Below are 25658 nucleotides of genomic sequence, written 5' to 3'. Positions count from 1 at the left end.
CGGCTGAAAGTTGCCATCACTCTAGAAAAAGTAAGTCTAAATTCTTTGGCAGATATCTTGCTTTGTTGCAAATTGCACAAATTTTAATGTCCCTAAATGAAAGCTGTCTCTGCTTTTTGCTGATTCAGCTCACAGTGTTTTGCATGCAAGCAAATTGTTATTGTAGGTGTAAGGGACGTGGCAACTAGCAGCTGTGTTCAGGGGTGTTTTATCATGAACTTTGCTAGAAATGTATTATGGAAAATTAACATTTAAAATCAGATACAACTTATATTTAGGAATACAATTGTAAATCTTTTATTTACTGCAAAGATAAGCAACCCTGCTCTTGACTATGATGCATGTTCATCCTTAACATGAAAACAAAAGTGTTCCATGAACAGAAGCTCCCAGTTTCATTACAGTTGTGGAACTTTCCATTTCATGTGCAGTGGTAGCAGGACTCTGTACAAGAGTCGTTGACAAAAATAGTATTTATATAAAGTGGAAAATTCCACTTGCGAAGTGAGAGGGAATTTTAGCAACCTTCTTTTCCCAGAATTTGCAACTGCTGCTGTATTGAGAACTACTAAAAAGTTTGATTGTCAACAACCATATTTGACAGAAACGTAAATGTGAAAAGTTTTTCTGCTTTCCTCATCTGCAGGAATCATAGAATGGTTTAGGTTGGAAAGGACCTTGAAGTTCGAGTTCCAACCCCCCTGCCATAGACAGGGATACCTCCCACTAGACCAGGTTGCCCAAGGCCACGTCCAGCCTGGCCTTGAACACCTCCGGGGATGGGGACTCAACAACCTCTCTGGGCAACCTGTTCCAGTGCCTTACCGCCTTTAAAGTGAAAAACTTCTTCCTAACGTTTAATCTAAACCTGCCCTCTTCCAGTTTATAGCTGTTCCCCTTCATCCTGTCACTACATGCCCTAGTAAAAAGTCCTTCCCCAGCTCTCCTGTAGGCCCCCTTTAGGTACTGGAAGGCCACAATGAGATCTCCCCGGAGCCTTCTCTTCTCCAGGCTGAATAGGTGCATAATTCCTATCAGAGTGATTCTGTCAGGGTTTACATTGTTCTCTGCATTTGAAATGCCAAAAAACTTCAGGTACCATACAAAATTAAAAATGCAAATTTCAAACAGAAATAAGTGCTCGTCTCTTATTAAGCTAAAGTTTTTTATTTCTCTATACAAAGAAATATAGAGATATTTCTATATATCTCCATGTTATGATGTTAAGACTTTCACAACCCTGCTTGGGCAGGAAGAACACACTTTTGTGCTGTACAATGGATGCAATAAAATACACTGCACTGGGGGCCTCATTGATGCATATGTTTGTGCTTTTGTTTGCTTCTGGTAAATTTTGTTTTATTGATCTCTTGTCCCAAACTTGTGATAAAACTATTTCTGAAAGTCATAGCCTCCTTGAAATCAAGCAAGGCTATGTTTGTACTTCAGTCTGACCCTGGCTATAAATACCTTATTGCAATTTGTCTTTAACGACTGCAATCATAGTACCCATTGCTGGTCATCTAATCCTCTCCTTGTCAATGTAGAATTGCTTCTCTTGTGCATGTAACACCATTTTATTCAGTCTTGATAAAAATGCATGTGCGGTCGAGGTTCCCAAATTCTCTTGTGAGATTATTTCCACAGTCTGGTTCAGCTCAAAAAGGCTGCCACTGTGAACATTAAATATCACTCAGAATAATTTTGGTGTCAAGAAGCTTTCCCTGATGTTCAGACCTGTTTTTCTCAGTTTTATCCTTTTATTTCAGTTCTCTCTATTCTCCAAACCTTTCAAAATTCTTTACTTCAGAAGTCTTTCAAATACCCCGTCCCCCTTCTTGCCTCCACATCTGTCATGTATTGTTCCTAGGGTATCCATATTTAACTTTTTGTATTTTCTAGACTTCCCAGAGCTTGCTTCTTATATTGCTTTGCCTCAGTCTCTTTTCAATTTGTAAATCCTTTTCAAGTTAAAAGTACCTGCTGCTCAACACAGTAAGCATTATCAGACACGGACTGATAAGTCCTTGCTTCATGTAAGGGATACATCAATACTTTGAGCTTTGTCCCTCATGCTGTGGCCAGGTTATTAGGCTTCATACATGATGGTTTTATGCAGAAGAGGGTACTGGGCTTTTTCCTCCTTCACCTTAATTGCTACTCTGGCACGTCAATCGCTCGCTCCTGCAACTCAAATATTATTTGGAAATACTCAAATATTTGAGTGGTTTTACAATTTATATCTTTTTTCATATTTCTCACTGCATGGCCAAGGTCATCTTTAGAAAACTTTTCAGACAGAATGACCACATATTTTTATTTTCTGTAGGTTTTGCCTAAGTCTTATTTTTAACTCCGCACTGCTGCCTGCTGGATTGATTTATCAATCTATAATCTATACCTAGCCCAACATATGAAGACCAGGTGGTCTTAGACTGATTTACAGATTTTCTCCACTGTTTTCTTTGAATATGCACATACAGAAATAGAAATACTGGGCAAGGCTCATATTGTCCAAACCTCTGTTCCTTTAGGCACAGAGGTTTACAATCTCAAAACTAGTTGAAGTTTTCTAATTCTTACCATACTGGAATCCAGCTGCTCTTACAATTTCTTCTTATTCCCATCCTAAGTTCCTTTTTCCTATCCTTCATCATGGATACCATGAATTAAATACTGTGCTGCAGGTGAGATCTCATGTCATAGGGTGACTACTTCTCAGTTTGTGTTGGAGACATATTTCCTTGATTATTTTCATGTAGAATAATGGCTCTTCTGGAATTCATAGTTGCAAACAATGCTGTTAAATCTGGGAAAAAGAAAATGTTTATGGCTATTTTCTCTTCTGGCCCCAGTGTTGTCTAAAGACATACCTGTCTCTTTTTTTAATAGAGGTATCAGTCATGGTACTTTATTCAAATATGCATTCCATAAAGCGTTTAAAGTATGTGACATACATTTCTGTTCTTCTGTAATAGAAAAGACATCGAGGATTAAATTTCACTTTGCGTGACATTTTTTTGTGTGTGCATGTAACTTTCAGAAGTGTTTAATAGAAGATGTTTGAAATTCATGTCCTGGGATAAAGGTATTGTAGAAGCCTGAATGTCTGTGTTGTCAGGAAGTTGTAAGATAAAAACTGTCTGCAAAACTTGTGGTGAAGTGGACCTTAAATTAAAAAAACCCAAAACATAATACAGGTCACATCTTTAAGGGGTGGATTTAGGATACATCACATACATTTTTCTCTTTAATGTAAACATTTTACTACTGGCAAATTGACTTATTATTGTCTTTCCTGTTCTATTCTGTACTCTGACTACACTTTTTTTTAAACAGCTAAAGAATTTTTTTTCCTTTGGAAGCAGCTAAGGCCATCATGCATCTTCCTGATCAGAGTGCGTAAAAGCAAGTTAGTGGTAAGTTCAGTTGCCTGATCTTCTCCTGTGCTGACAGGTTCATACTATAGTTATGGGCAAGTTTCACCCAGAGTCTAATATCAAATACTTCCAGAGAACAGTTTTGAAAATTCTGAAAAATGACACAGGAATTCCAAGGGTGTAGGTACCGCCAGCATAGGTGGAGGAAGATCACTAATACTGTCTGTTGTAGGTGACCATGTTAAAAGTGTTTAGGCTCCTTCTGTAGGTGATTGACCTCCAGAGAGTACTTCTGAAAGTGCGAGTTCAGACCCTACTTCTTGATCACCTCTGCTTAAGGAACCTCAGATCCTGGATTTGGGACTTTGGTTAGATTCCTTAGGTTATACAGCAGTGAGTATATTCTGGAGTACGGTTTCACTCTGAAAGACTGTATCTATTGCAGAAATATATGGCGTATTTTAAACCTATTCTGGAATGCATACGTAACTGTGAAACCATTACTGGTGTATCCACAGGAGTGTATAAGCCTTGGCCTTAACTAAAGAGCCAGTCTTTCATCTCTCTCTTTGCCACCTTCTCTTGCTGAATTCAGCATGCCGCTGTAGCCACTGTTTGTGCAAGGAGATGTTATGATTCAGGACATTTGCACAGAAATGGAGAGAGAGCTGCAGTGTGTAGTCCAGAATATGTGGTGATAGACGGAGGGGGTAAGCTGTGATCCTCTCCCTGGACTGCAAGTCATTCTGCATGACTTGCTTGCTGTAGTCCTCTTGCTACAGATACTGCTACCTATGTAATGTCATAATTGTTTGACCTTTCCATTCGGTGTTCATATATTTCATGTCTTCAGTGCGTTTCTCTGTGCAGCAGTTTAAGAACTGTTAGTCAAAGAAGAGCATGTTGTAGTTTCTGTTCATGTAGTATCCAAATAAAAACAGGAAACCATGCTAACCAATACCATGGTACCTCCTCTTACTATTCATTTGCATTGAGAAATGCCAGCTGTAGCTTCTGACCTGGCAGCTGTTGTTTCTATGCAGAGCTCCTCCTGCCGAAGTTAATCAGCCAAATTTCACACTTGTACTGCTGCTAATCCTAGTGACTCTGTGGACTTAAAAGGAATGATGACAGATTTGCACCAGGGTAAGAGATCCAAGTTTGGAGCATTTGCTGGTTTTGTACATTACACATCATACGTCCAGGCATTAAGTTTATAAAAGCAATCTTGGTTCCCCCTGGTTTTCTGAATAGCAAATATCTGCAATTAAAAGGGAAAAGCAGAGGTGTGTTATAGTGTGGCAAGTTGACCCTGGCTGGCCGCCAGGTGCCCACCCAGCTGCTCTATCACTCCCCTCCTCAGCTGGATAGGGGAGAGAAAATATAACAAAAGGTTTATGCATCAAGATAAGGACAGGGAGATCACTCACCAGTTACTGTCACAGGCAAGAGAGACTCAAATTGAGGAAATTGGTTTAATCTACTACCAATCAAAATCAGAGTAGGATAATGAGAAATAAAAATTAAATCTTAAAACACCTCCCCCCCACCCTGCCCTTCTTCCCAGGCTCAGTTTCACTCCTGAATTCTCTCCCTCCTCCCCCAGTGGCACAGGGGGATGGGGGTTGTGGTCAGTTCATCACATGTTGTCTCTGCCACTCCTTCCTCCTTGGGGGAAGGACTCCTCACACTCTTCCCCTGCTCCGGTATGGAGTCCTTCCTATGGGAGACAGTCCTCCACAAACTTCTCCAACGTGAGTCCTTCCCATGGGCTGCAGTTCTTCACAAACTGTTCCAGTGTGGGTCCCTTCCATGAGGTGCACTCCTTCAGTAACAGGCTGTTCCGGTGTAGGTCCCCCACGGGGTCACAAGTCCTGGCAGCAAACCTGCTCCAGTGTGGGCTACTCTCTCCATGGGTCTGCAGGTCCTGCCAGGAGCCTGCTCCAGCACAGCCTTCCCACGGGGTCGCAGCCTCCTTCAGGGCATCCATCTGCTCCAGCATGGGGTTCTGCATGAGCTGCAGGTGGATATCTGCGCCACTGTTAACCTCCATGGGCTGCAGGGGACAGCCTTCTTGGTCTTCACCCAGGTCTACAGGGGAATCTCTGCTCCAGCGCCTGGAATGCATCCTCCCCTCCTTCTTCACTGACCTCAGTGTCTGCAGAGTTTTCTCTTACATGTTCTCACTTCTCTCTCTTCTGATTGTTGCTGGTGTTGTGCAGTTTTGGGGTTTGTTTTTTTTCCCCTCTTCTTAAATATGTTATCACTGAGGTGCTACCGCCTTCGCTGATGGGCTCAGCCTTGGCCAGCAGTGGGTCTGTCTTGTAGCCAGCTGGCATTGGTTCTATTGGATGTGGGGGAAGCTTCTAGAGGCTTCTCACAGATGTAGCCCCCCTGCTACCAAAATGTTGCCACACAAACCCAGTACATATAGATATAATCTTTTTAAGATTTCTAAGTGTCTAAAAGTATGCTCTCATAAAATGCCTTCAACTGTAACTTCAAAGTCTTACATGAATAATTCTCTTTCCAATAATCTGCATTGCATTTCAGGATTTTTACTCTCTCTCTTGCAGTAAGTGGCATTATTAGCTACCAGAAACATCATGGGGCTGGGGAAGCCAAGCCTTTGTAATAGCAGTGTTTTCCTTCCGTGGTGCCTTTTGCCAGTTCTTCCCACCTCACAAAAACAAAACACATTTTCTTTGAGTTTACGTAGTTTTATCTCTCATTGTTAAGTTTTGAGAAATTCAGAGATATAGACCCACATTTCAAACTGTATGTTTTCTCTAAAATTTGTATTGCCTTTCGGTCAGAAAAGCCTCTCTCACTCCAGTCTTGCCAACAGCTAAATATGAAGCAAGGTTAAATGTGTGTGGTACTCTTGAGAGAATTAAGAAAAATGTTTAAACGTGGATTTAAAGCCCAGTGATTGGAAATTTAAACTCATTCTTAAAACAGGAATCAGAACAGAGGAAAAAAAAAAAGTAAAGTATTCATCACTTCGTTCTTACTTCTCAGAATGGTAGGCTCAATTGTTTACTGTAGCATACAACCAGGGATTTAGAAAGTGAAATGGTGAGGGAAATACATCTGCCTTTTCCAGGAGACAGGCTGAAGACTGTATGCTGCTTTTGTCTGTCTTTAAACTAGCATTTAGGATACTAAATACTAAGTATCGATTATTGCTTTTAAAAACAGAGTAAAATACTACATTTATTTTTAAGATAGTGCAAAGGATATTTATTAGAAGTGAGAGGGAATTAGTTCTTAATAGAAATAATAACAGAATAGCCACCTTACATTATGCAGGAAAGTGCTACTACATTGTAGTACACCAAACAACCACTAGTAAAAGTAATTTTGAAAAGAGGATTGAGTGGATTTTTTACTTTAAGATATCCTTATTGGGATATTTCTTTTATCAAGCATACTGTAAGGGTTTGGAAGTTCTTTTATAGACACCCTAATAAGAGCATGACTGCAAACTTTCCCATGGCAGAGGAAAGCTAGAAAGTGAGGCAAGGATAATTTAACTAAACTATACTCTATGGACTCAAGCACAAGGGCTGTCTGTAGAGGTAGGAGATGGAATGTAGTTTAAATTACTAAGGATGATGAAGAAAGAGTAACATGAATGTGTAGGACAAAATTAGAGAATAAAATGAGACTGAAATAAGCATCAAACTTTAAGAAATGCATTTACAATACTTACAGAATATCAAAGGAAAAGGTGGATTGTTATTCTGTGAATGTCAGAGGAAGACAAGAAGTCTGGGTTGCATGGTGCCACTTCTGTGTTATTTTTCATTAGAAAAATCAATTGTGTTAACCTAACAGTCATCAATATAAATAACAAACCTATAAGAACAGGTCAGGGTGTCTTTGTCCTGATGAACTAGAATCTTCAACATGTTGGTTCTGACAAACGATACTTGCATGGATGGAAATATTAGAGCTGTTACCACTTGTGAAGAGAAGACAAAGTCCCAGAGCACTAGGAGAGCCAATGGGGTCACAGTATTTTTAAAATCGAAGAAAAAACAAACTGAGTTTAAGAACTAATATATTATCTTCCCTTTGGAGAAAGGGACAAATGAATTATGCCGAAGTATATGAAGGAAAACAGGAGCCGAGTAATCAATGCAGCACATAAGCAGGAATCGCTACTCTGTGAATGTAGGAAAGGATTGCTGTATATCACAAGCTGAACGCGAGTTAACACTGCCATGTTATCAACTAGGGTGGATACCATCCTGAGAAACATAGTGTGGCAGGCATGAAATTTGTCTGCTACACTGCAAGAAGGATGACGGCCAGCTCAGGCTGCCTGGATGAGAATGAGAAGCATCAGTGCTCGCAAAATTTTTCTTTTCAGCCACCTCCATCTCGGTACTCTTCGTTTCAGGAGAATTCTCTTTTGTTGGCTTGTTGCCAGTTTGTTTCCAACTGGTCTGACTCCTGGTACTGGCTCAAGGGAAGTGTCAGGAATGGAGGGGATGTGGGGCTGCCCAGTCTGCTCCCATTGTCGTCATGGAAAGCAGATGCAGGCTGTATGGCACGTTTCATATAAATGCTTTCACGCTTTTTTTTTTTTCATCAACACTTACCTTCTGTTTATTTCTCTTTATTTTCAGTAGAGTGATTAATTAGCTTTAATTTATGAAATAAATCATATTAAAGTGATATTAATTAATCTCTGGAAAAGTAGAGGTGACTTTTTTGAAAGGCTTATACCAGCTGAAGTCCTGTTAAAAGTCAATTAAAATGTTTTGTCAAAAAAAAATAAATCCTTCTTTGGTCCAACCTCAATTTAATTTAACAGAAACGTTCTGCATTCTGTCATATACTGTTTTTTTTTTTCTCTCTCTCTTTCTGAATGTAGCTGAGGGTAGGATTGCCCAACTTCATGTTATGCAGTCTTTGAAAAATATAACAGCGTCAAAAGTCTTTATGGTCTAGCCCTGGCAGGGTTGGTGCACCGCTGCACCCAAAAGCAGAATAAGGTTTCTAGTCAGATACCAATGATGAATTAACGTTCAATAAGATCACCAGTATGGTGATCTGTGTTAACAGATCTGTTAATTGGAAATCTGTTGCCTTCGTTCCTCCCTGTGTAAGAGAGGGTAGATAACACGTATTATAGTTTTATAAATTTTCAAGTTCTTACTTAGTCATCAGTACTGACTTTGAGAATAAGTAAAGCAGTGCACCTTAATTCAGGAGAGTCGGGATTTGTGGACTTTGATCATCTGAATATCGTGACCCCTCACTGTCTGTAACTGTGCTCTAAGGTCCCCTTTTATGAACTTTTTTTAAAAAAATGCAAGCAGACACAATTTTGGGGGGTTTTTTGGAAGTTATTTAAAATTCAGCTCTGTAGCAGCCAGATACCCATCTAAAACAGTAACCCCTCAGTTTAGTTCTAAGAATAACAACAGGGAAAATGCTACTGAAATACAGTTTATCAGTTATTTGATCTGGTGATGTCAATAGCAGGCTGCCCTCCCTCTGGAGTCAAGTTGCAAACACTCTCCTCGAGGGTAATTAAAACTAAGCACACAATTACAGCAGCCCAGATTTGTTCAGACTTGCTGGTTGCCCACTGTCTCATAGCACCTAACATCACGAAAGCACCATGTTGAAATGAAAGGATTATTTATCTCTGAGCCTTATGCTGTGTGTATGTTTAAATGCTGCAAAGGAGGTGGCTTTTAACCTTAGGGACTAAGGTAAGTGTCATGGCACTGAATAACAGTGGGAAACCTTTATGGGACTACATGGTCTGTGTTTTATTGTGCTTTTGCTTTGCTAAAATGGCTCATAGTTGTGTGTTCATATCAAAAAACTCTGCAACTTCTGAATATTATAAGGCACTGGTGAACTTGTAGTATCTGTCTTCCATTTGTAAATGGTCTGAAGAAGTTTGGTCAGAAATGCAACTCTTGTGATCTTTCACAGTCAGGTTAAATTACCTTTATTTGTATTTTTAGGTGGGAGAAGTGCCAAGTCTGCCTCCTACTTTCTTGAGTGGGATTAGGTCTCTGCTTTTTGTGTTTCCAGGTACGGTGCAACAGGGTGCCCTGGTAACTTGTAGAGCTCGAGAAACGGAGCTCTAACTTGTCCCTGGCTGCGACTTTTATGAGAGTGGGCTCTGAAAAGAAGGAGATGTGGTATGCCATCTGATTAGGAGAAAGTTGAAATCCTCCAGATCCAGTAAGATGATACTCTTGTACCTTTAGTTAGCAGCAACAGATAGAGCACTGGGAAGAATCGGAGAATTTGGGGAAGGAGGAGCCTTTCCCTTCTGTAGTATTAACTAGGAAATTATGAAATGGTTCTTTTTTTTCTTTAAACTACTTCTACATGATCTAGGAATTTCTTCGATAAACCAGTCATAGAAAACAGATTATATCACTTGGACTTAACTTAAGCTGCATGTGTGATAAATCTGCCTGCTACCTTTGTGTGTTTGCCCTCTTTTGGATGGGCGCTTGTATGCTGCGTGCCCTATGCTGTGGAAGAGCAGTTAAATTCAGCGTGGAACGTAAGCTACATGGATAATGTTATGAGGGTTTTTAAATCTGCCTTTCTTCCCTGTCCTATTTCTTATTTCTAAACAGAAAGATAGCAGTTCTTGTAAAAGCATGTACCTAACTATGGAAATGGTAGCAACTAAGGGAAAGATTGTGACTGAAATTGTGACGTTTTGAATAGAAAGTGAGTAGACTGGGTATTCAAACTTCTTTCGAAATTTCTGAAAAATTGAAAATTTGCATTGGAAAGAAAAGGGAGGGCCCTCAGCCTGTTGGTCTGAGACATGCTGACTGCACTGCAGCACACTTGAAGTCTTATGGAGATGAGCTTATGAGTCTTATGGGCTCCTGAGGGAACAGGAGCCAACAGGGAAACACCAGTGAAATACCTCAAAGGAATTAAAGGGTGTTCCTCTAAGATGACACAGCCGACAGCCCAGCTGAAATGCCTCTACACCAATACACACAGCATGAGCAACAAACAGGAGGAGCTAGAAGCCATTGCACAACAGGAAAACTATGATATAGTGGCCATCATGGAAACATGGTAGGATGACTCACACAACTGGAGTGCTGCAATGGATGGCTATAAACTCTTCAGAAGGATTAGGTAAGGAAGGAGAGGTGTAGTAGCCCTGTAAGTTAGGGAGTGTTTTGATTGTCTAGAGCTTAACAATGGTGATGTTAGGGTTGAATTTTTATGGGTAAGAATCAGAGGGAAGGCCAACAAGGCACATATCATGGTGGGAGTCTGTTACAGACCACCCAACCAAGATGAAGAGGCAGATGAATCATTCTAACTAGGAGAATTCTCACAATCACTAGGCCTTGTTCTCATGGGGGACTTCAACTTCCTAGACATCTGCTGGAAATGCAATACAGCGGAGAGAGAACAGTCTAGGATGTTACTGGAGCATGTGGAAGGTAACTTCCTGACACAGCTGGTGAGTTGAGCCAACTAGGGAAGGTGCCTCACTGGATCTGTTGTTTGTGAACAGAGAAGGACTTGTGAGGGATGTGACAGTTGGAGGCTGTCTTGGGCATAGCAATCACAAAATGACAGAGTTTTTGATTCTTGGAGAAGTAAGGAGGAGCATCAGCAGAACTGCTACCTTGGACTTCTGGAGGGAAGACTTTGGCCTGTTTAGGAGTCTGGTTGACAGAGTCCCATGGGAGGCAGTCCTTAAGAGCAAAGGAGTCCAGGTAAGCTGGACATTCTTCAAGAAGGGAATCTTAAAGGTGCAGGAGTAGGCCATCTCCATGTGCCGAAAGATGCGCTGGTAGGAGAGAAGGTGGGCCTGGCTGAACAGAGAGCTTTGGCTGGAACTCAGGGGATAAAAGAGAGTTTATGATCTTTGGAAGAAGCAGCAGACCACTCAGGAGGACTACAGGGAGGCCGTGAGGTTACGCAGGGAGAAAATTAGAAGGGCCAAAGCCCAACTAGAACTTTGGCTACTGCTGTAAAAGACAATAAAAATGTTTCTATAAATACATGAACAACAAAAGGAGGGGCTAAGGAGAAGCTCCATACTTAATTGGATGCAGTGGGAAACATAGTGACAAATGGCGAGGAAAAGGCTGAGATACTTAATGACTTCTTGGTCTTTAATAGTCTTTAATACTACCCAGCCCCCTGAGCTGGAAGACACGGACAGGGAGCAGAAAAAAGCCTCCATAATGCAAGGGGAAATGGTTAGCAACCTGCTACACCACTTAAGCACACTCAAGTCTATGGAGCCAGATGGGATCCACCTGAGGGTACTGAGGGAGCTGGTGGAAGTGCTTACCAAGCCACTTCCCATTATTTTGCAGCAGTCCTGGCTAACTGGGGAGGTCCCAGTTGACTGGAGGTTAGAAAATGTGATACCCACGTACAAGAAGGGCTGGAAGGAGGTTCTGGGGAGCTACAGGCCTGTTGGTATGACCTCAGTGCTGGGGAAGGTGATGGAGCACATCTTGAGTGCCATCGCATGGCACGTACAGGACAGCCAGGTGATCGGACCAAGTCAGCATGGGTTTGTGAAAGGCAGGTCCTGCTTGACCAACCTGACATCCTTCTATGACAAGGTAGCCCACTTAGTAGATGAGGGAAAGGCTGTGGATATTTTCTACCTAGACTTTAGTGAAGCCTTTGGCATGGTTTCCCACAGCATTCTCCTGGAGAAACTGGCTGCTCGTGTCTTGGATGGGTATACTCTTTGCTGGGTAAAACACTGCCTGGATGGCCAGGCCCAAAGAGTGGTGGTGAAGGGAGTTAAATCCAGTTGGCGGCCAGTCACAAGTGGTGTTCCCCAGGTCTCAGAGCCAGTTCTGTTCAGTATCGTTATCAATGATCTGGACAAGGGGATCAAGTGCACCCTCAGTAAGTTTGCAGACAGCACCAAGTTGGGTCGGAGTGTTGATCTGCTTGAGGGTAGGAAGGCTCTACAGGGGAATCTGGACAGGCTGGATTGATGGGCTGAGGGCAACTGTATGACATTCAAAAGGGCTAAGTGCTGGGTCCTGCACTTGGGTCACAACAACCCTATGCAACGCTACAGGCTTGGGGAAGAGTGGCTGGAAAGCTGCCTGGCGGAAAAGGACCAAGGGTTGTGTGGGGACAGCCAGCTGAACATGAGCCATCAGTGTGCCCAGGTGGCCACGGGGGCCAATAGCATCCTGGCCTGTATCAGAAACAGCGTGGCCAGCAGGACTAGGGAAGTGGTTGTCCTCCTGTACTCAGCTCTGGTGAGGCTACACCTCAAATACTTACTATGTTCGTTTTTGGGCCCCTCACTACAAGAAAGACATTGAGGTGCTGGAGCATGTCCAGAGAGGAGCAACAAAGCTGGTGAGGGGTCCAGAGCACAAGTCTTATGAGGAGTGGCTGAGGGAACTGGGGTTGTTTAGCTTGGAGAAAAGGAGGCTGAGGGGAGACCTTATCACTCTCTACAACTACCTGAAAGGAGGTTGTAACAAGGTGAGTGTTGGTCTCTTCTCCCAAGTAACAAGCAATAGGACAAGAGGAAATGGTGTCAAGTTGCACCAGGGGAGGTTTAGATTGGATACTAGGAAAAATTTTTTCACCAAAAGGGTTATCAAACATTGGAACAGGCTGCCCAGGGAAGTGGTTGAGTTGCCATCCCTAGAGGTACTTAAAAGACGTGTGGATGCGGTGCTTAGGGACATGGTTTAGTGGTAGACTTGGCAGTGCTAGGTTAACAGTTGGGCTTGATGATCTTAAAGGTCTTTTCCAACCTAAACGATTCTATGATTCTATGAAAACTAGATTTCATTCAGGAGAGATCCCGGTTTCCATTGTAAATAGTGTCAATAGACCACTCTGCAACAACAGCTAATTTAGGTTGTTTAATCTTTTATCTCAAGGATATTTAAGGAGCAATGCCAATAGAAGAACTTAAGTTTATTCTTGTTTTCTTTTCTTAAGTAACTGTATTTTGTAGAGGTGACTATCTTAATATGTGGGAAAAGCAAATGAAATTCTCTGAGCTGTAATGACTTTTAAGAGAGTTGGAAGTTGTCTGATGTGGTCACGTGATTAGACACATCTGTGAGGATGCATATGGGTGTAGACCCCTATTACCTTTGCTCACAGTGTTGTTGAAGCTGAGGTGTTCGAGTATTGAAGTGGAATAAGGAGAGAGAAGCCAAGTGCAGACATAAACCACCCTAAATGTAAAATTTAAGGCATAATGGTTTTGACCAACTAATAACAAAATGGTCACCCGACAGCATTCCTGGTGATAGACTTGTTTGGTTTTAGTGGATAGCAACTCAGTATGTCCTGAAAGAAAGTCTGTGTTGAGGCTCACTGAGGGTTAGATGATGAGCTCAGTGGTGACAGAATTCAGGACAAGAGTTGGATTTTGAGAAACATCAGGTTATATGAAAGGTGAAGTGATAACAGACTCTCTAAAAAGTCAACTGCAACCAAGTCCCATATCCCAAATTATGAAACTTTTAAGGTGATATACATTGGGGTTTTTTACTCCTGTTCCTTAGTTGATAAGCTTCAGTTTGTAATGGAACATTGTGTTAAGTCAGAATCCCAAACTGAGGGAAGGGAGTGCAGTGCTTTGTCCTGGGACACTCACAGGCTTGATGTCCCGCACCTAAGAATATGCACTGACGAAAAAAACAGGGACTGTTTGCACCATGCTGTGGCCAAGATTGTGACTTCAGTAGGCATGTGGTGATGCTGTGCTTTTAGTTAAGGGTGACTGCAGAAAAGCAAATACCCTCTCTCACTGCGCTTTTGTGTTGGGAGAGTGGAAAAGGCAAGGGGGGGGGCTGGTTTGAATAAATCAAGAAAAAGGATCCTAAGGATTTCAGAAAGATCTCCATTAGTGCAGATGGCAAGAGAATAGAGAGCTGAAAAAGACGCAGCTGTTTTTTTCTGTCATACTTGGAAAACTTCAAAGCGAAAACAACTCCAAAGCAGCGTTTCCTAGAAGCAGATAAGAACAGAGGAGGGGGCAGAGCTATTTGTTCAGGCTGTGGATACCAGAGGGAGAGGCTTGAGCAAGCCAGAAGATTCTGAGAAAAAGAAACTGGGATAGACTGCGAAGCTCCAGCTGACTTTAATGCAGGCAGGAGTATCGCATTTATTAATAGTTGTCACTGTTTGATTAGAATAAAATCCAACTTACAGAGCTTGATGGCGTTAACCTGCCATGTGCCACTCTGCTTTCCAGTCAAACAAATTGTCTTGGTTGCTTTAGAAGTCTAGAGAGTTAGCTCTTCTAAGAAACTAATGACAAATATTTCCATACTACCGATAGATAATAGCAAATTGGAGTTGTACTGCAGCCAACATGTTTCTTCTAAATATAGTGAAGGATGTTCCATCATTTATTTAATTGCTTAGACTTGACTAGGAGCCAATGCTAACAAACATGCTTTGATACTAGTGTAGTACTTCTGGAGTTCACTTGACTTGGGAATATAAATACTGCAAAAAAATGTGTGGAACAGTGTAGCACAATTGCAGTAAAATTTAAGCTGTACATTGTGCAGGTGTGCAAGTCCTTTTGGCGGCTAAAGGAGAGAGAGGACAGGAGTGTGAGTCACACATGCCACAAATCCAGGGGGAAACAGGGCTCTCCCAAATGTTATTAACAGGCAATTGTAACAGTTATTTAAGGAAAATGGAAGATAATCTGTTCTGCTTCTAATTATTGGGTTATTGGACTTGTCCTCCCACTACACCTGTTCTGGAATCTTCTATACAAAAACTAGAGGGACTCCTGTTTTCATTGCAAAATATTAGAAATGTGGTACAACTGCAAGGAGAATGAGATTTTTCTTGATTAATGGTTTGATGTATTTGTCTCTAAAATACTGAAATTCCAGTTTCCTATTGTTATTGCCTCTACAGCCCCCACCCCTCCCCGGTAGACATCAATATTTTTTCTCCATGATTTTGATGCACTAAATGTAGAGATTAAGGAAATAAAAATGGACACCTTTTTTTTTTTGAATATTAATATTATTATAATAGTGGTTTTCAATATCAACTTTTCCATGATTGTCTTCATATCAAGTATATGCATAGTATTTATTATCTATAGTCTACATTTTTATTTTTTGAAATGAACGTCCTTCAACCATAAGACATTGGAGATGGAAAATATTTAGCTAGGCAGAGGAATATTAACGGTTCGTGGAAGTTAAAGTAATTCCAAGTCAGCCCCTAATTTTCAATGAGGTAGGGTCTGTTCTAATGAAGTTGTGCTTACTTGTAAGTACAAGTAGGTTTATATTTTTATTTTCAAAATTCTTATGTGAAATATATGCAATATATAGCTATACTTCTTTTCTGATTGTAAATGAGCTATAAATAATTATCAATATTAAGTAAGTGACAGTTGACATTTTGGATTGATTAAATGCCAGCTCTTCCATTCATTTCAGCAGCACCAGATTTCAATTTATTTTTGGTATTGACCTAGTTGGTGGAATCCAACATGTATTTGCAATGTAGAAATACCTCATTTCACGGTATCTGATTTTATAGAAAAGAAGAATATGGAACTCTGTTAGCATGCTTTCATAGAACATTTATTTCTAGATGGATAATAATGGAAATACTAACTTCATGCTCAAGCATACTGGAAATCATGTTTTAATTTGTAGGGAGTGAATTATTTTCATAATCTGACATGTTTTGTAGATAAGTCATTCTTGAGCACAAAGAGCTTAAACTGTACAACCTATAGATAATTTGTATGTTGCGAACTCTGGGTTTGCTGAAACATCTACTGGAAAAATAAACTCAGAATGGAGTGCAAAATATTTGGCATGTCATTTTGTATCCACATGTTGCTATGGAAGGCTTGACCTGGACTAATGCCTTCTTATCGCTTGTCTTATGAGTGTTACACAGAGGGTTTCTTGCTTAGCGCTGTTGAGTAGCCATAAGCTCTACACCAGTTCTTGCTACCTTTCCTTGTGGCTTCTGAAAAAATCCATGTTTCAAGGATTTACCCATATTTATTTGACAAACATGGATATATGTATAATTTGTGCTTTTTAAATCCATTAGTAAGTCAATGGAAGGTCTGACTGCTTCACTTCAATCTGAATAATGTTTAAGAGGTATGAATTCAGTGCGCTCTCCAAGTTTTAAAAGATGTGTGTGTATCAATTGTTCTGGTGGTAATCATATTAACTCCCAAAGGAGCTGCATCCTCATTCATTAGTGAGTTAGTCTGAGTGGTGCCCTGGGGGCAGAGTTGTTGTTAGCATTTTTCCTATTGTAAGCCGGGGGCTGTGCCATGTCTCATGTATGCTGGGCTTCTGCTTCAAGTTATTTTTAAAAATAAGTTGTCTGGATAGTCAGTTATCTCTTAGGATCACATTAATTTGTTGTTTGAGAAATCTCTTCAAGTAATGGTCTTATCTCTTCTTGACTACTTTACTTTTGACAGACTGGAATCCCTATGGGGTATCATAAGTCTCATTTACCATAATACCATATTATAAGGAAGGAATGTTTGTTCTACTGAGTGAATCCTGAAAAAAAAAATCTAAAATGCTGTATTTGTTCACATTGCTTTTTATTTAAGAGGGGAGAATGTATTAAGGTTCACCTCCATGAGTATTATTAATGGAATACTTCTAGAATAGCTTTTTTTTTTTTAAGCATTTTGATATCAACACCTGCTGTTCAGAAACTTAGAATTATTTTACTTGCACTTAACTTGGTTTTAACAGTTTATCTTAGGCATAAACAGAAACAGGTGACATTCTCTAATACCCATGTATAGCTGTAACTAAACAAACAAAATTACAAAATTTCTGAATCCTGTAAACTGATCACATTGAGAAGGAAAAAAGACTAATATTTATATTAAGTGTTGGGAAAGATCTCGGAGACTATTGTCATTTAAATACCTAAACTACAAAATGTAATGACTTGCAAGTGATTGTTTTTTACCTGTCATTTATGGGGAAAAGAAATTGTAGGGTAAGCAGATAGATCCGGGGCGTGATGCAATGGGGGCATCAGATATAAGGGAAGAAACCTATTCATTTTTTATGGTATGCATTTCTGTAGTTAGGTGGGAGTTTTTTTATAAACATAATTTCATTGTGCCAATCTTCCTATAAAGCTGCATATAAGCAAATGTAGGAATGTCTTGTGCTAGTTGGGGGTTTTTTTTGGTAGTGGTGGGTTTTGGGTTTTTTTTAGTTTTTTTGCAAGGCATAGGCAATAGAGCCGAAGAGATTTATATTCAATATGAAAGCCTAGATACTACCTCTGGCTCTAACCTTTTTATAAAACTGGTTTTTGAGCCACATGCTGAAGTAAATATTTCTGACAGTGTTCAAAACTTCCACTGACAAATTAATATACTGTACTGAAACTGTAGGGTCCCAGAAGAAGCTCATAGATGAGCACATCCAGAATTATCTCAGAATCCTTCCGGGGAGCTGTTTCAAATATGTCTGTCTGGTCTTCCATCTTCTGGAGCTCTGAAGGAAAATGCTCTAAATGGAGATGACAATGTGAGGTGTTAAGGCAGGGTGGCTGTGCATACTGTGGTTGCAGTCCATAATGAATTCAGCCACCGTGAGCAAAACGAAAAGGACAACTTGTGATCCAGCCTTGAAGGGATACAGTTGGCTCAAGCAGTGTCTGAAAAATGCTGTGCTAAAAAGGTCAAGGGAGGAGAAAGCCCAGAACTGACCCATCCCATCAGTTATATTGCCACTGTTCCCTGGCCAGGTGAGACTACTCAGCATTGATGTAGAAAGTAAAGGTTACTCATAGCTGAAAATGATCAGACAATTCAGGGATGAAAAAGCCAGCACAGCCTGTCCATAAACTGGAAACTCTCAGCGTAAGCACATACGTAGTGGTGGGTGTAACTCAACCGAGGTCCCTTTGAAGTTTTCCCAAATACTGTTCGCAGCACAAGTTAGAACGAAGGCAACCACGTGCAATCTGGGCTGCATGTCGATTGTCTAGTTCACAGAAATTTGTCAACCGAATACTTCTATTCAGTCCTGCTAGCACTTCAGTTACTCTTCCACAGCTCTTGTTCTGAGTGTGGACTGTTTCTTTGGATGAGAGGATTAAAACATTGTAGTAACATCTTTAGGTAATAGAAAAAGGGGAGAGACCTGAGTATGGCTTTAGATTTCTTTATGGTTGCCTATAATGAAGATGCTTCAGAGCATGCTTTCAAGTCAGGAAAGTAATTCATTTCTTTAAGTATGCTGAAATTGTTCACAAAATGTGTTTTAGATGACTAAGTTCTGTGGTGGAATTGGGTTTTTCGTATAATGATCTAATATTGACTGAACTCGGAGGAATTATTGTGCAGACTTTTTTTGTGTGTGCGTGTTTGTCAGTGATAAGCACTAAGGGAGAAAAATCACAGAAGTAATATTTTCACAAATAGTTTTCAGGAAGGTGCAAAGGGAGAAATTGCATGCTTAGATTTGACTGAGCCTGACACTGCATTTACTTGAAAAAGATGAGCAGTGACTGTTAACCATGGCCAAAGTTAACTGTCATTGCCTCTGCCAAAACTGATCCTGCCAGTCGTGGCTTCTGCAGTTTTTCTGCAAAGCTGCAAAAGAGCTGTGGTTTGGGGGGGAATTGTTGGTAGAGACTCCTTGAGTCCTGGTGTCTGCCCCCTTTCTGACTCCTGGGTAAAGCAGGTCTCACTGGCCCCTGGGACTCGTCTTGCCATGGGAGTAAGAGATACAAGGCTTTTGCTTCCCCAAAATACCACTTTCATTGCTTAATCTATTAATTATGTGCCTGTTTTCCTTAGAGATGCATCAAATTTGGGTGAAGATGACAACCTTTCATAACCTTTGCAAAAACATCAGTGGCGCAAGGGGGTTACGGTGTGAGTGAAGCCGTATGTACGTGGTCACAGAGGAACAGTGCCTGTTACACAGGGATACATACATGTTTTTGAGATACATATGTGTAGGAGGAGGAAAAAATCTTAATAAAATGAGACATTTTGGATCATCTGCTCAGATGAAAACCTTTTTTCCTCCTCATAGAAAAGGGTAAAAGGGACCAGTAAGGATCAGTGCATTTTGGCGAAGTCTGTCTGCTGCTTGCATCTCCAGTACATAGGTGACTCCTGCTGTGGGAGTCAAAATTGAAGTTACGAAGGTAAAATACTGTTTAAAAATTATGAAGCTGAAATGAGCAAATGAATTTACAAAAAACATCAGTTATATTTATGCCAAAGATTTACAAGTAGTTTAAAACAGTCTGTGTTTGACATGGTAAGTTGTCTTTATCATTAAAATGCTAATGAAACGGTAAACATCTGTTAAATTTATGAAGATAACGAAGCTTGTCAGCTACATCTTTCTTGTGCCAGTATTCCCGCTTAGCTCAGGTCTGCATACAGATTTGGTGGAGTGGTGCTGAGAATATATTTGACCTTTGGGAGCAGTGCCAGTGTAAAACGGTGCCCTGTTCTGTTTGATTTGATGATTTTGTCCTGAAGTGCTTCTACCTGTAGTTTAGGTCATCTTTGTCTGATCATTATTCCAGAGGCTTTCAAAGGTGGGTCTGAAAATCAGACTTCAGTCAAACAGGGTCACTGGTATTTGATTGTCAATAGTTAAAGTAATAAACTGGCAAACAGAAGCGAACAAATCTCTTATTATTAATGCCTCCACTAATCAGTGTGGTAGGTGTGTATGTTTTCTATTCGGTATGGACTCCGAATGTATCCTTGTCTACTGGTCATATATTACTCTGGCAGCAGAAACACCATGGACTGCAAAACTGCAAGCAGATTTCTTTGTTGCATGAAATGATCTGTACTGAGTCAAAGAGTGGAAAGAATATTGCATTGTTTGCAGGAGGATGCTAATCGGTTTTTAATTTGTAAAACCTTTTTTGCCAAATGTTTTCTATACCTTGGTTAAGGACAGTATCAGAAACCTAGCTTAACTCTCATTTTAAATGTCAGTCACAATTTAACTCTATTCTGTTATATTTTTTTTTCTGTAAAATTTAGTTAAAATACTTAGCCATGGCTTCATTGAAGTACGTATATGTAAAGAGTGGTCAGGTCTTTTTTTAACTTCGTGGATCTTGCTTATGAACTTAAAAGAAAGAAACTGGTAGAAGTTAGGTTGATAACGGCACTTTATGGACTTTAGGTAATTGAATACAACATCACTGCTGTTTGAATACAACTCTGAAATACAAATTATGTAACTCTACTTTTTCAGAACCACCTAGTGAAATAATCGTTATTTTTGCAGTTGAAGATGTTTTCTTTGGATAAGTCCTCTGACACCTTGCTTTTCTATTGATGCATTGTTTTCATTATGGATATGAAGAAGAAACTATGGGCACGTTAGCCTTTAGCTTTTTGACGTTTGTGACTCCACTTGAATAAGCTTTGGCTTACAGTTAATTAAGCACAACTGTCAATGAGTTTCATGGGCTTATACAGAAAAAAGACCTTACATTTATAAAAGTATTGGTGTAGGAGAAGGGAGAAAATAGTCTGGGAAAGTGTCTCAGGCATACTTTTCCATTCAAGTTGTGCAGCTCATTTGGGATGATGTTCAACAGTTCTCTCTCTATTGTTGTCAATGACCCATCTTTCTGTAAACAACACACTTTTCCTATAGAAGAAACACAGAATAGATTATAGCCTGCTATTCGTCTGCTAGCCCATAAGATAATGTTTACTGTGCTGCAGCTGTGCTCAAAATTACCATCTCTCCAGCATCTACAAAATTTGAGCTCAGGGCTAGTTATAAGTGTTTGGTCGTCCAAAAAATCCATGCAGCCCCATCTGGCTTCTGAACTCAGCTTTACTCTTAGATACTGTAAGATGGGTTTGAAATTGTGTCCATGGAGGCAAGGTGATGGGATGAAAAGGAGGAAAATTTCTACTCTGCTTTCAATCTTGCACGTACTTAACAGGGAGAAAGGCAGATCCCTTAATGGAAGACTGGTATTCAGGCAGCCCATATGGATTGCCTCGCATCTTGCAAGTAGATGCAAGTGATTTGATTTCATGGGAGAAGAGAGGGAAAGTTGATTGTTTACTTTTGTCCTTTTTTGTGGTTTTGTTTGGGGTTGTTTTTGCCTTCCTGACTGAGTTTTAAAAACTCAGGCAACTTCCATGAGGAAAGGCTTAGGTATTGTGTCAGCTCTGCTTGAGACCAGAGGAACTCCTAAGAGGACTGTTATGTTTCCGGCTGATGTGCTGGCCACCAGTGAGTAGGAGAAGGAGGCAATTATGGAGAAATTCTGGCAGAGGAACGAGAGGCAGAGAGTGACTCACCCTCCTTTAGAGGTGTGGGACACTTGTGTTCCAGTGCCTGCTCCAGTGTTGAATTATTTATTCAACCCAGGAAGAAGAAAATGAGATTTATTTATTTATTTATGCTTTTTTTTATTATTATTTCAATGAGGGAAATTTTATTTGAAATCTATTTTGTATGATTTCAGGAAAAAAAAATACTCCCACAGGCATAGCTGGAAGCTTATGCACTAAGCACACTATTGTGTGAATAGGGCAGATAGCTAGTTAAAAATGAATATTTGGACATCTGTGCCTTCCCTTTCCTTCGGGGTCTTGCTGGGGAATGATTCTCAAGTGTACACAGAAGGAATTTCAGCATGTAGATTTCTGAGAAGCTCTTGTTTGGAGAGACAGGTCTGGGTTCCAATTAAGAAAATGCTGGTTTGCATTGCATGTAAAGAGTTGTGTTCGTTTATGTGCTATCTGATTATTTAATTGTTGGCTGTTTTCTAATATTTGCCTTGCACTGTAAAGCAGAAGGCATTTTTTAAAAAGTTAGGTGAAATAGCAGCATGTTTGTGCAGCACCTGATAGTTACAGATGCTGCCAGAAGAGGAATAAATAAACGTGCAGCTCACTATTTGGAAACAAACCTCTCGATTTCAGCTTGCATGTATTGTCTGTACTAGCTGATCTAATAGGCAACTGTGAATTGCAAAAGCATCTGACTTTCACGGGCGCCCATCCTGGCCTTTTTGGCACGGGAGAATTTTTCAGCTTTAGAAAGGATTTATTCTAGCTGCCAGTGTGATTTATATACCATATGTCTCCTCTTCAGCATCTAAGTATCCATGGCCATAGGGAAGTGCTCTGCCTCATCTGTAGTGTGTGGAAATAGGTTTCTTTTAATGATATTAACTCCTACAGAGCCACTTTATTACCTCTCTCTATTATTTTTTTCTTGGTGGTTGTGGCAGCAAGAAATAGCTATGTGTGATGTGGAAAGGAGAATACTATGAATTCCTGGTTTTGTTTGCTCTTGGCAGGCACTACTACACTTCCCACCCTTGTGCGCACACCTACCTTGATGATGCAGCCTTCCCTGGATATCAAACCCTTTATGTCCTTCCCTGTGGACAGCAGCTCTGCTGTTGGATTCTTCCCAAATTTTAACACAGTAAGTAAAGGTGTTTCCGCATTTAGTTACACTGTATGCTTTCCAAGCCAGTTCTAATATCCAGTATTGAAGCTGCCTTAAAACGATGCATCGCTGACACAATTTTAGACAACCGTTTTTGTCTGTGCTGTGGTGGTTGCTGTTCCCTTGGGCAAAAGACTGAGTGGTACCCATTCAACCCAGTGAATGGGGCCAATCCTTTTTTAACTTAGAATCATAGAATGGTTTGGGTTGGAAGGGGCCTTAAAGATCATCTAGTTCCATACCAAACCCCCTGCCATGGGCAGGGACACCTTCCGTTAGACCAGGTTGCTCAAAGCCCCATCCGGCCTGGCCTTGAACACCTCCAGGGATGGGGCATCCACAGCTTCTCTGGGCAACCTGTTCCAGTGTCTCACCACCCTCACAGTAAAGAATTTCTTCCTAAGATCTAATCTAAATCTCCCTTCTTCCAGTTTAAAACCATTACCCCTTGTCTTATCACTGCTGTCTGTGCTGAAGCATCCTTCCCCAGCTTTTCTGTAGGTTCCCTTTAGGTATTGGAAGGCTGCTATAACTTGGTCTGTTCAGGTGGTGTTTGCACACTGGAAAAAAAAACTACAATAAAGGTTTAATGAGCAATAGAATCATTCTGAACATCCACCTAGGCATGTGCATGTGCTGTAAAAAAGGACAAAGCAAAAGCTAATGGAAAAACAGGTATGACAGGTAAGGCCTAGATCCTCCACTGATGTGAATCAAGCTAAGTCTATTACAGCCAGTGAAGCAACCGGAGGATCTTGTTAGTTCTGTATAATAACAACAAAATCTAAAATTGCACAGCCAGCCAATGTGAAAAATGTGAACCTGCTAACTTTAGTTTATGGTAAAGCATCTTGGGTTTTTGCAAAAAATTATTATTGCTAAAATAATGCTCAATGCTTCTGTAGTTCTCCATGTTTATCAGAGCAGCAATAATAAAAATTCTCTCTTCTGTAGTTCTCACTTCTTTAACAGCTCATAAAATAGTTCTGAATGTTATCAAATGCTCTTTTTGCTGTTGCACTTTATAATTTGTTTAATTAATTATTATCTTAAATGCATCGAGTACACCAAAACCATGTTGCCACTCAGGTTTCCATGTGTGGAGGTAATTCAGCATGGAACAAGTTGGCAAATAGTAAGCTAATAGCAACAAGAAGGAAACTGCTCTGGGTCATTTCTGCCAAATCGGCAAGTACGATCTGTTTGTACGTGACCGTTGCCTGAACTGTACAGCATCACACTTGTCACTGTGATTGCGGGGGGGATGTAAAGGGAAGTAGCGTCACCACCGCCAGACAGTGATCAGCTGAAGCACTGCCAAGTGTTTCCTTTTGCAAATTCACCTTCTGTTTGAAGTTAAAACAGCAAGAGGATTTTATTTTTTTTCTTCATGACTTGCAAATACATCTTGCTGACAGACCTTGTGCTATGGCACGCAGTGCTGTGGGATGGTTATGAGGTAACTTATCAGCCGGCTTCTTTCAAATGGCAGCAGCCCAACATGTATTATAAACAGTATCAAATATCACTAATTAATTGCAAAATGTATACGTGAAAATTGTGCATTTATGAAGGAAATGTGTGTATGTGCATGTGTATAGATTAGGGGGGGTATGGGCACATGCACAAAGAGATAAAAGATCAAAAAAAATCTAGGTATGTTTAAAGTGCAGGACCAAAACTCTATACAATTTTAAGAAAGCAGTGTGTCATTCTCATCTTCTCGGCATCATGCAATTCATATTCATGTTCCATCCTCTTTCTATTACATTTGAGAATTTTGTTATTGATTTGTCTGCTTTCCGGTTGCACTGGTTTCATAGGTGAGCTTTTTCACAGAACTATACATAAAGACTCGGAGAACCTTTTCTTTAGGGATGCTGTAGTTGTAAAGTTAAGCAACATTATTTGCTTACTGGTGGTATTGTTGTATTTCTGAGTTGCAGTAGCCTCTAGAGACAGATTAATTTGGATATTTAGACTGGTTTTGCCTGTGTACACTAGTTTACGTTTATCTGCATTACATTCTATTTGCTTAATTCCCAAAGTTTTTATCCTTCACACCTGTCATTCCTCTCCAAACTTCTATGGGTATTATTTGAAAAAAGAGGCCTGGGGTAATTGGCAAATATTGTCAACTCATTGTCTATTTCCTCCTAGGGAGGAATTCTTGATAATTATATAAAATCACGCTGCTATGCATCGCAGACACTGCATGTTTAAACTCTACTTTCTGAGGAGCAGTGGTTCAGTACTACTCTATTTCTATTTCACAGACTTCACCATTTATCTTGCAGGTATTGATTTTCCCTAACGGTCTTACAATGGACTTTAAAGCTCATTGGAAAACTACATCATTCATGGTTATCTACTGATGGGCACAGTGAACGCCAGCTGTCATGCACTTCCTTTTTTTCTGACTTGGCACAACTTTGAAAATGTAAATTTCTATGTTTGTGTATATAGAATTTTTTCTTTTTCACTCTAGTGTTTGGGGAAGTGTGTAAAAGGTTGTAAAAAGCCTTCTTCCAGAAGATAAGTTTGAGTGAGTAGAATCTAAGTCCATTTGACCCATAATGTACGTGGTATCCAAAGTGCCTTAATTTTTTGTCTTGTGCAGGAACAAAATATTGGAAGAGCTTTTTTGTCCCTTCCCCCCAAAAAAGCCATCATTTGGCTTATGGATCAATCAGGAAAACTATGCACTTCACTCACAAGAGGACTTGTCAAGAACTGTAGACAGTGAAACCTCTAGTGTGCTGCACTCAATCTCTTTGCCTTCAGCAGG

At 40.3% G+C, this 25658-nt stretch overlaps 1 protein-coding gene across 1 annotated transcript in view; it reads left to right on the top strand.

The window, feature by feature from the left end:
• ZNF385B (zinc finger protein 385B) overlaps nucleotides 1–25658 on the top strand; it is a 143836-nt gene that overhangs the window by 64981 nt on the left and 53197 nt on the right. The window contains exon 2 of the mRNA XM_009885613.1: nucleotides 22716–22846. Within this exon, the coding sequence (XP_009883915.1) occupies nucleotides 22716–22846 (131 nt within the window). The remainder of the gene's footprint in view (nucleotides 1–22715; nucleotides 22847–25658) is intronic.

Source organism: Charadrius vociferus, unplaced genomic scaffold (assembly GCF_000708025.1).
Source record: "Charadrius vociferus isolate BGI_N301 unplaced genomic scaffold, ASM70802v2 scaffold315, whole genome shotgun sequence".
Classification (NCBI taxonomy): domain Eukaryota; kingdom Metazoa; phylum Chordata; class Aves; order Charadriiformes; family Charadriidae; genus Charadrius; species Charadrius vociferus.
This window is presented reverse-complemented; position numbering and strand designations above follow the sequence as displayed.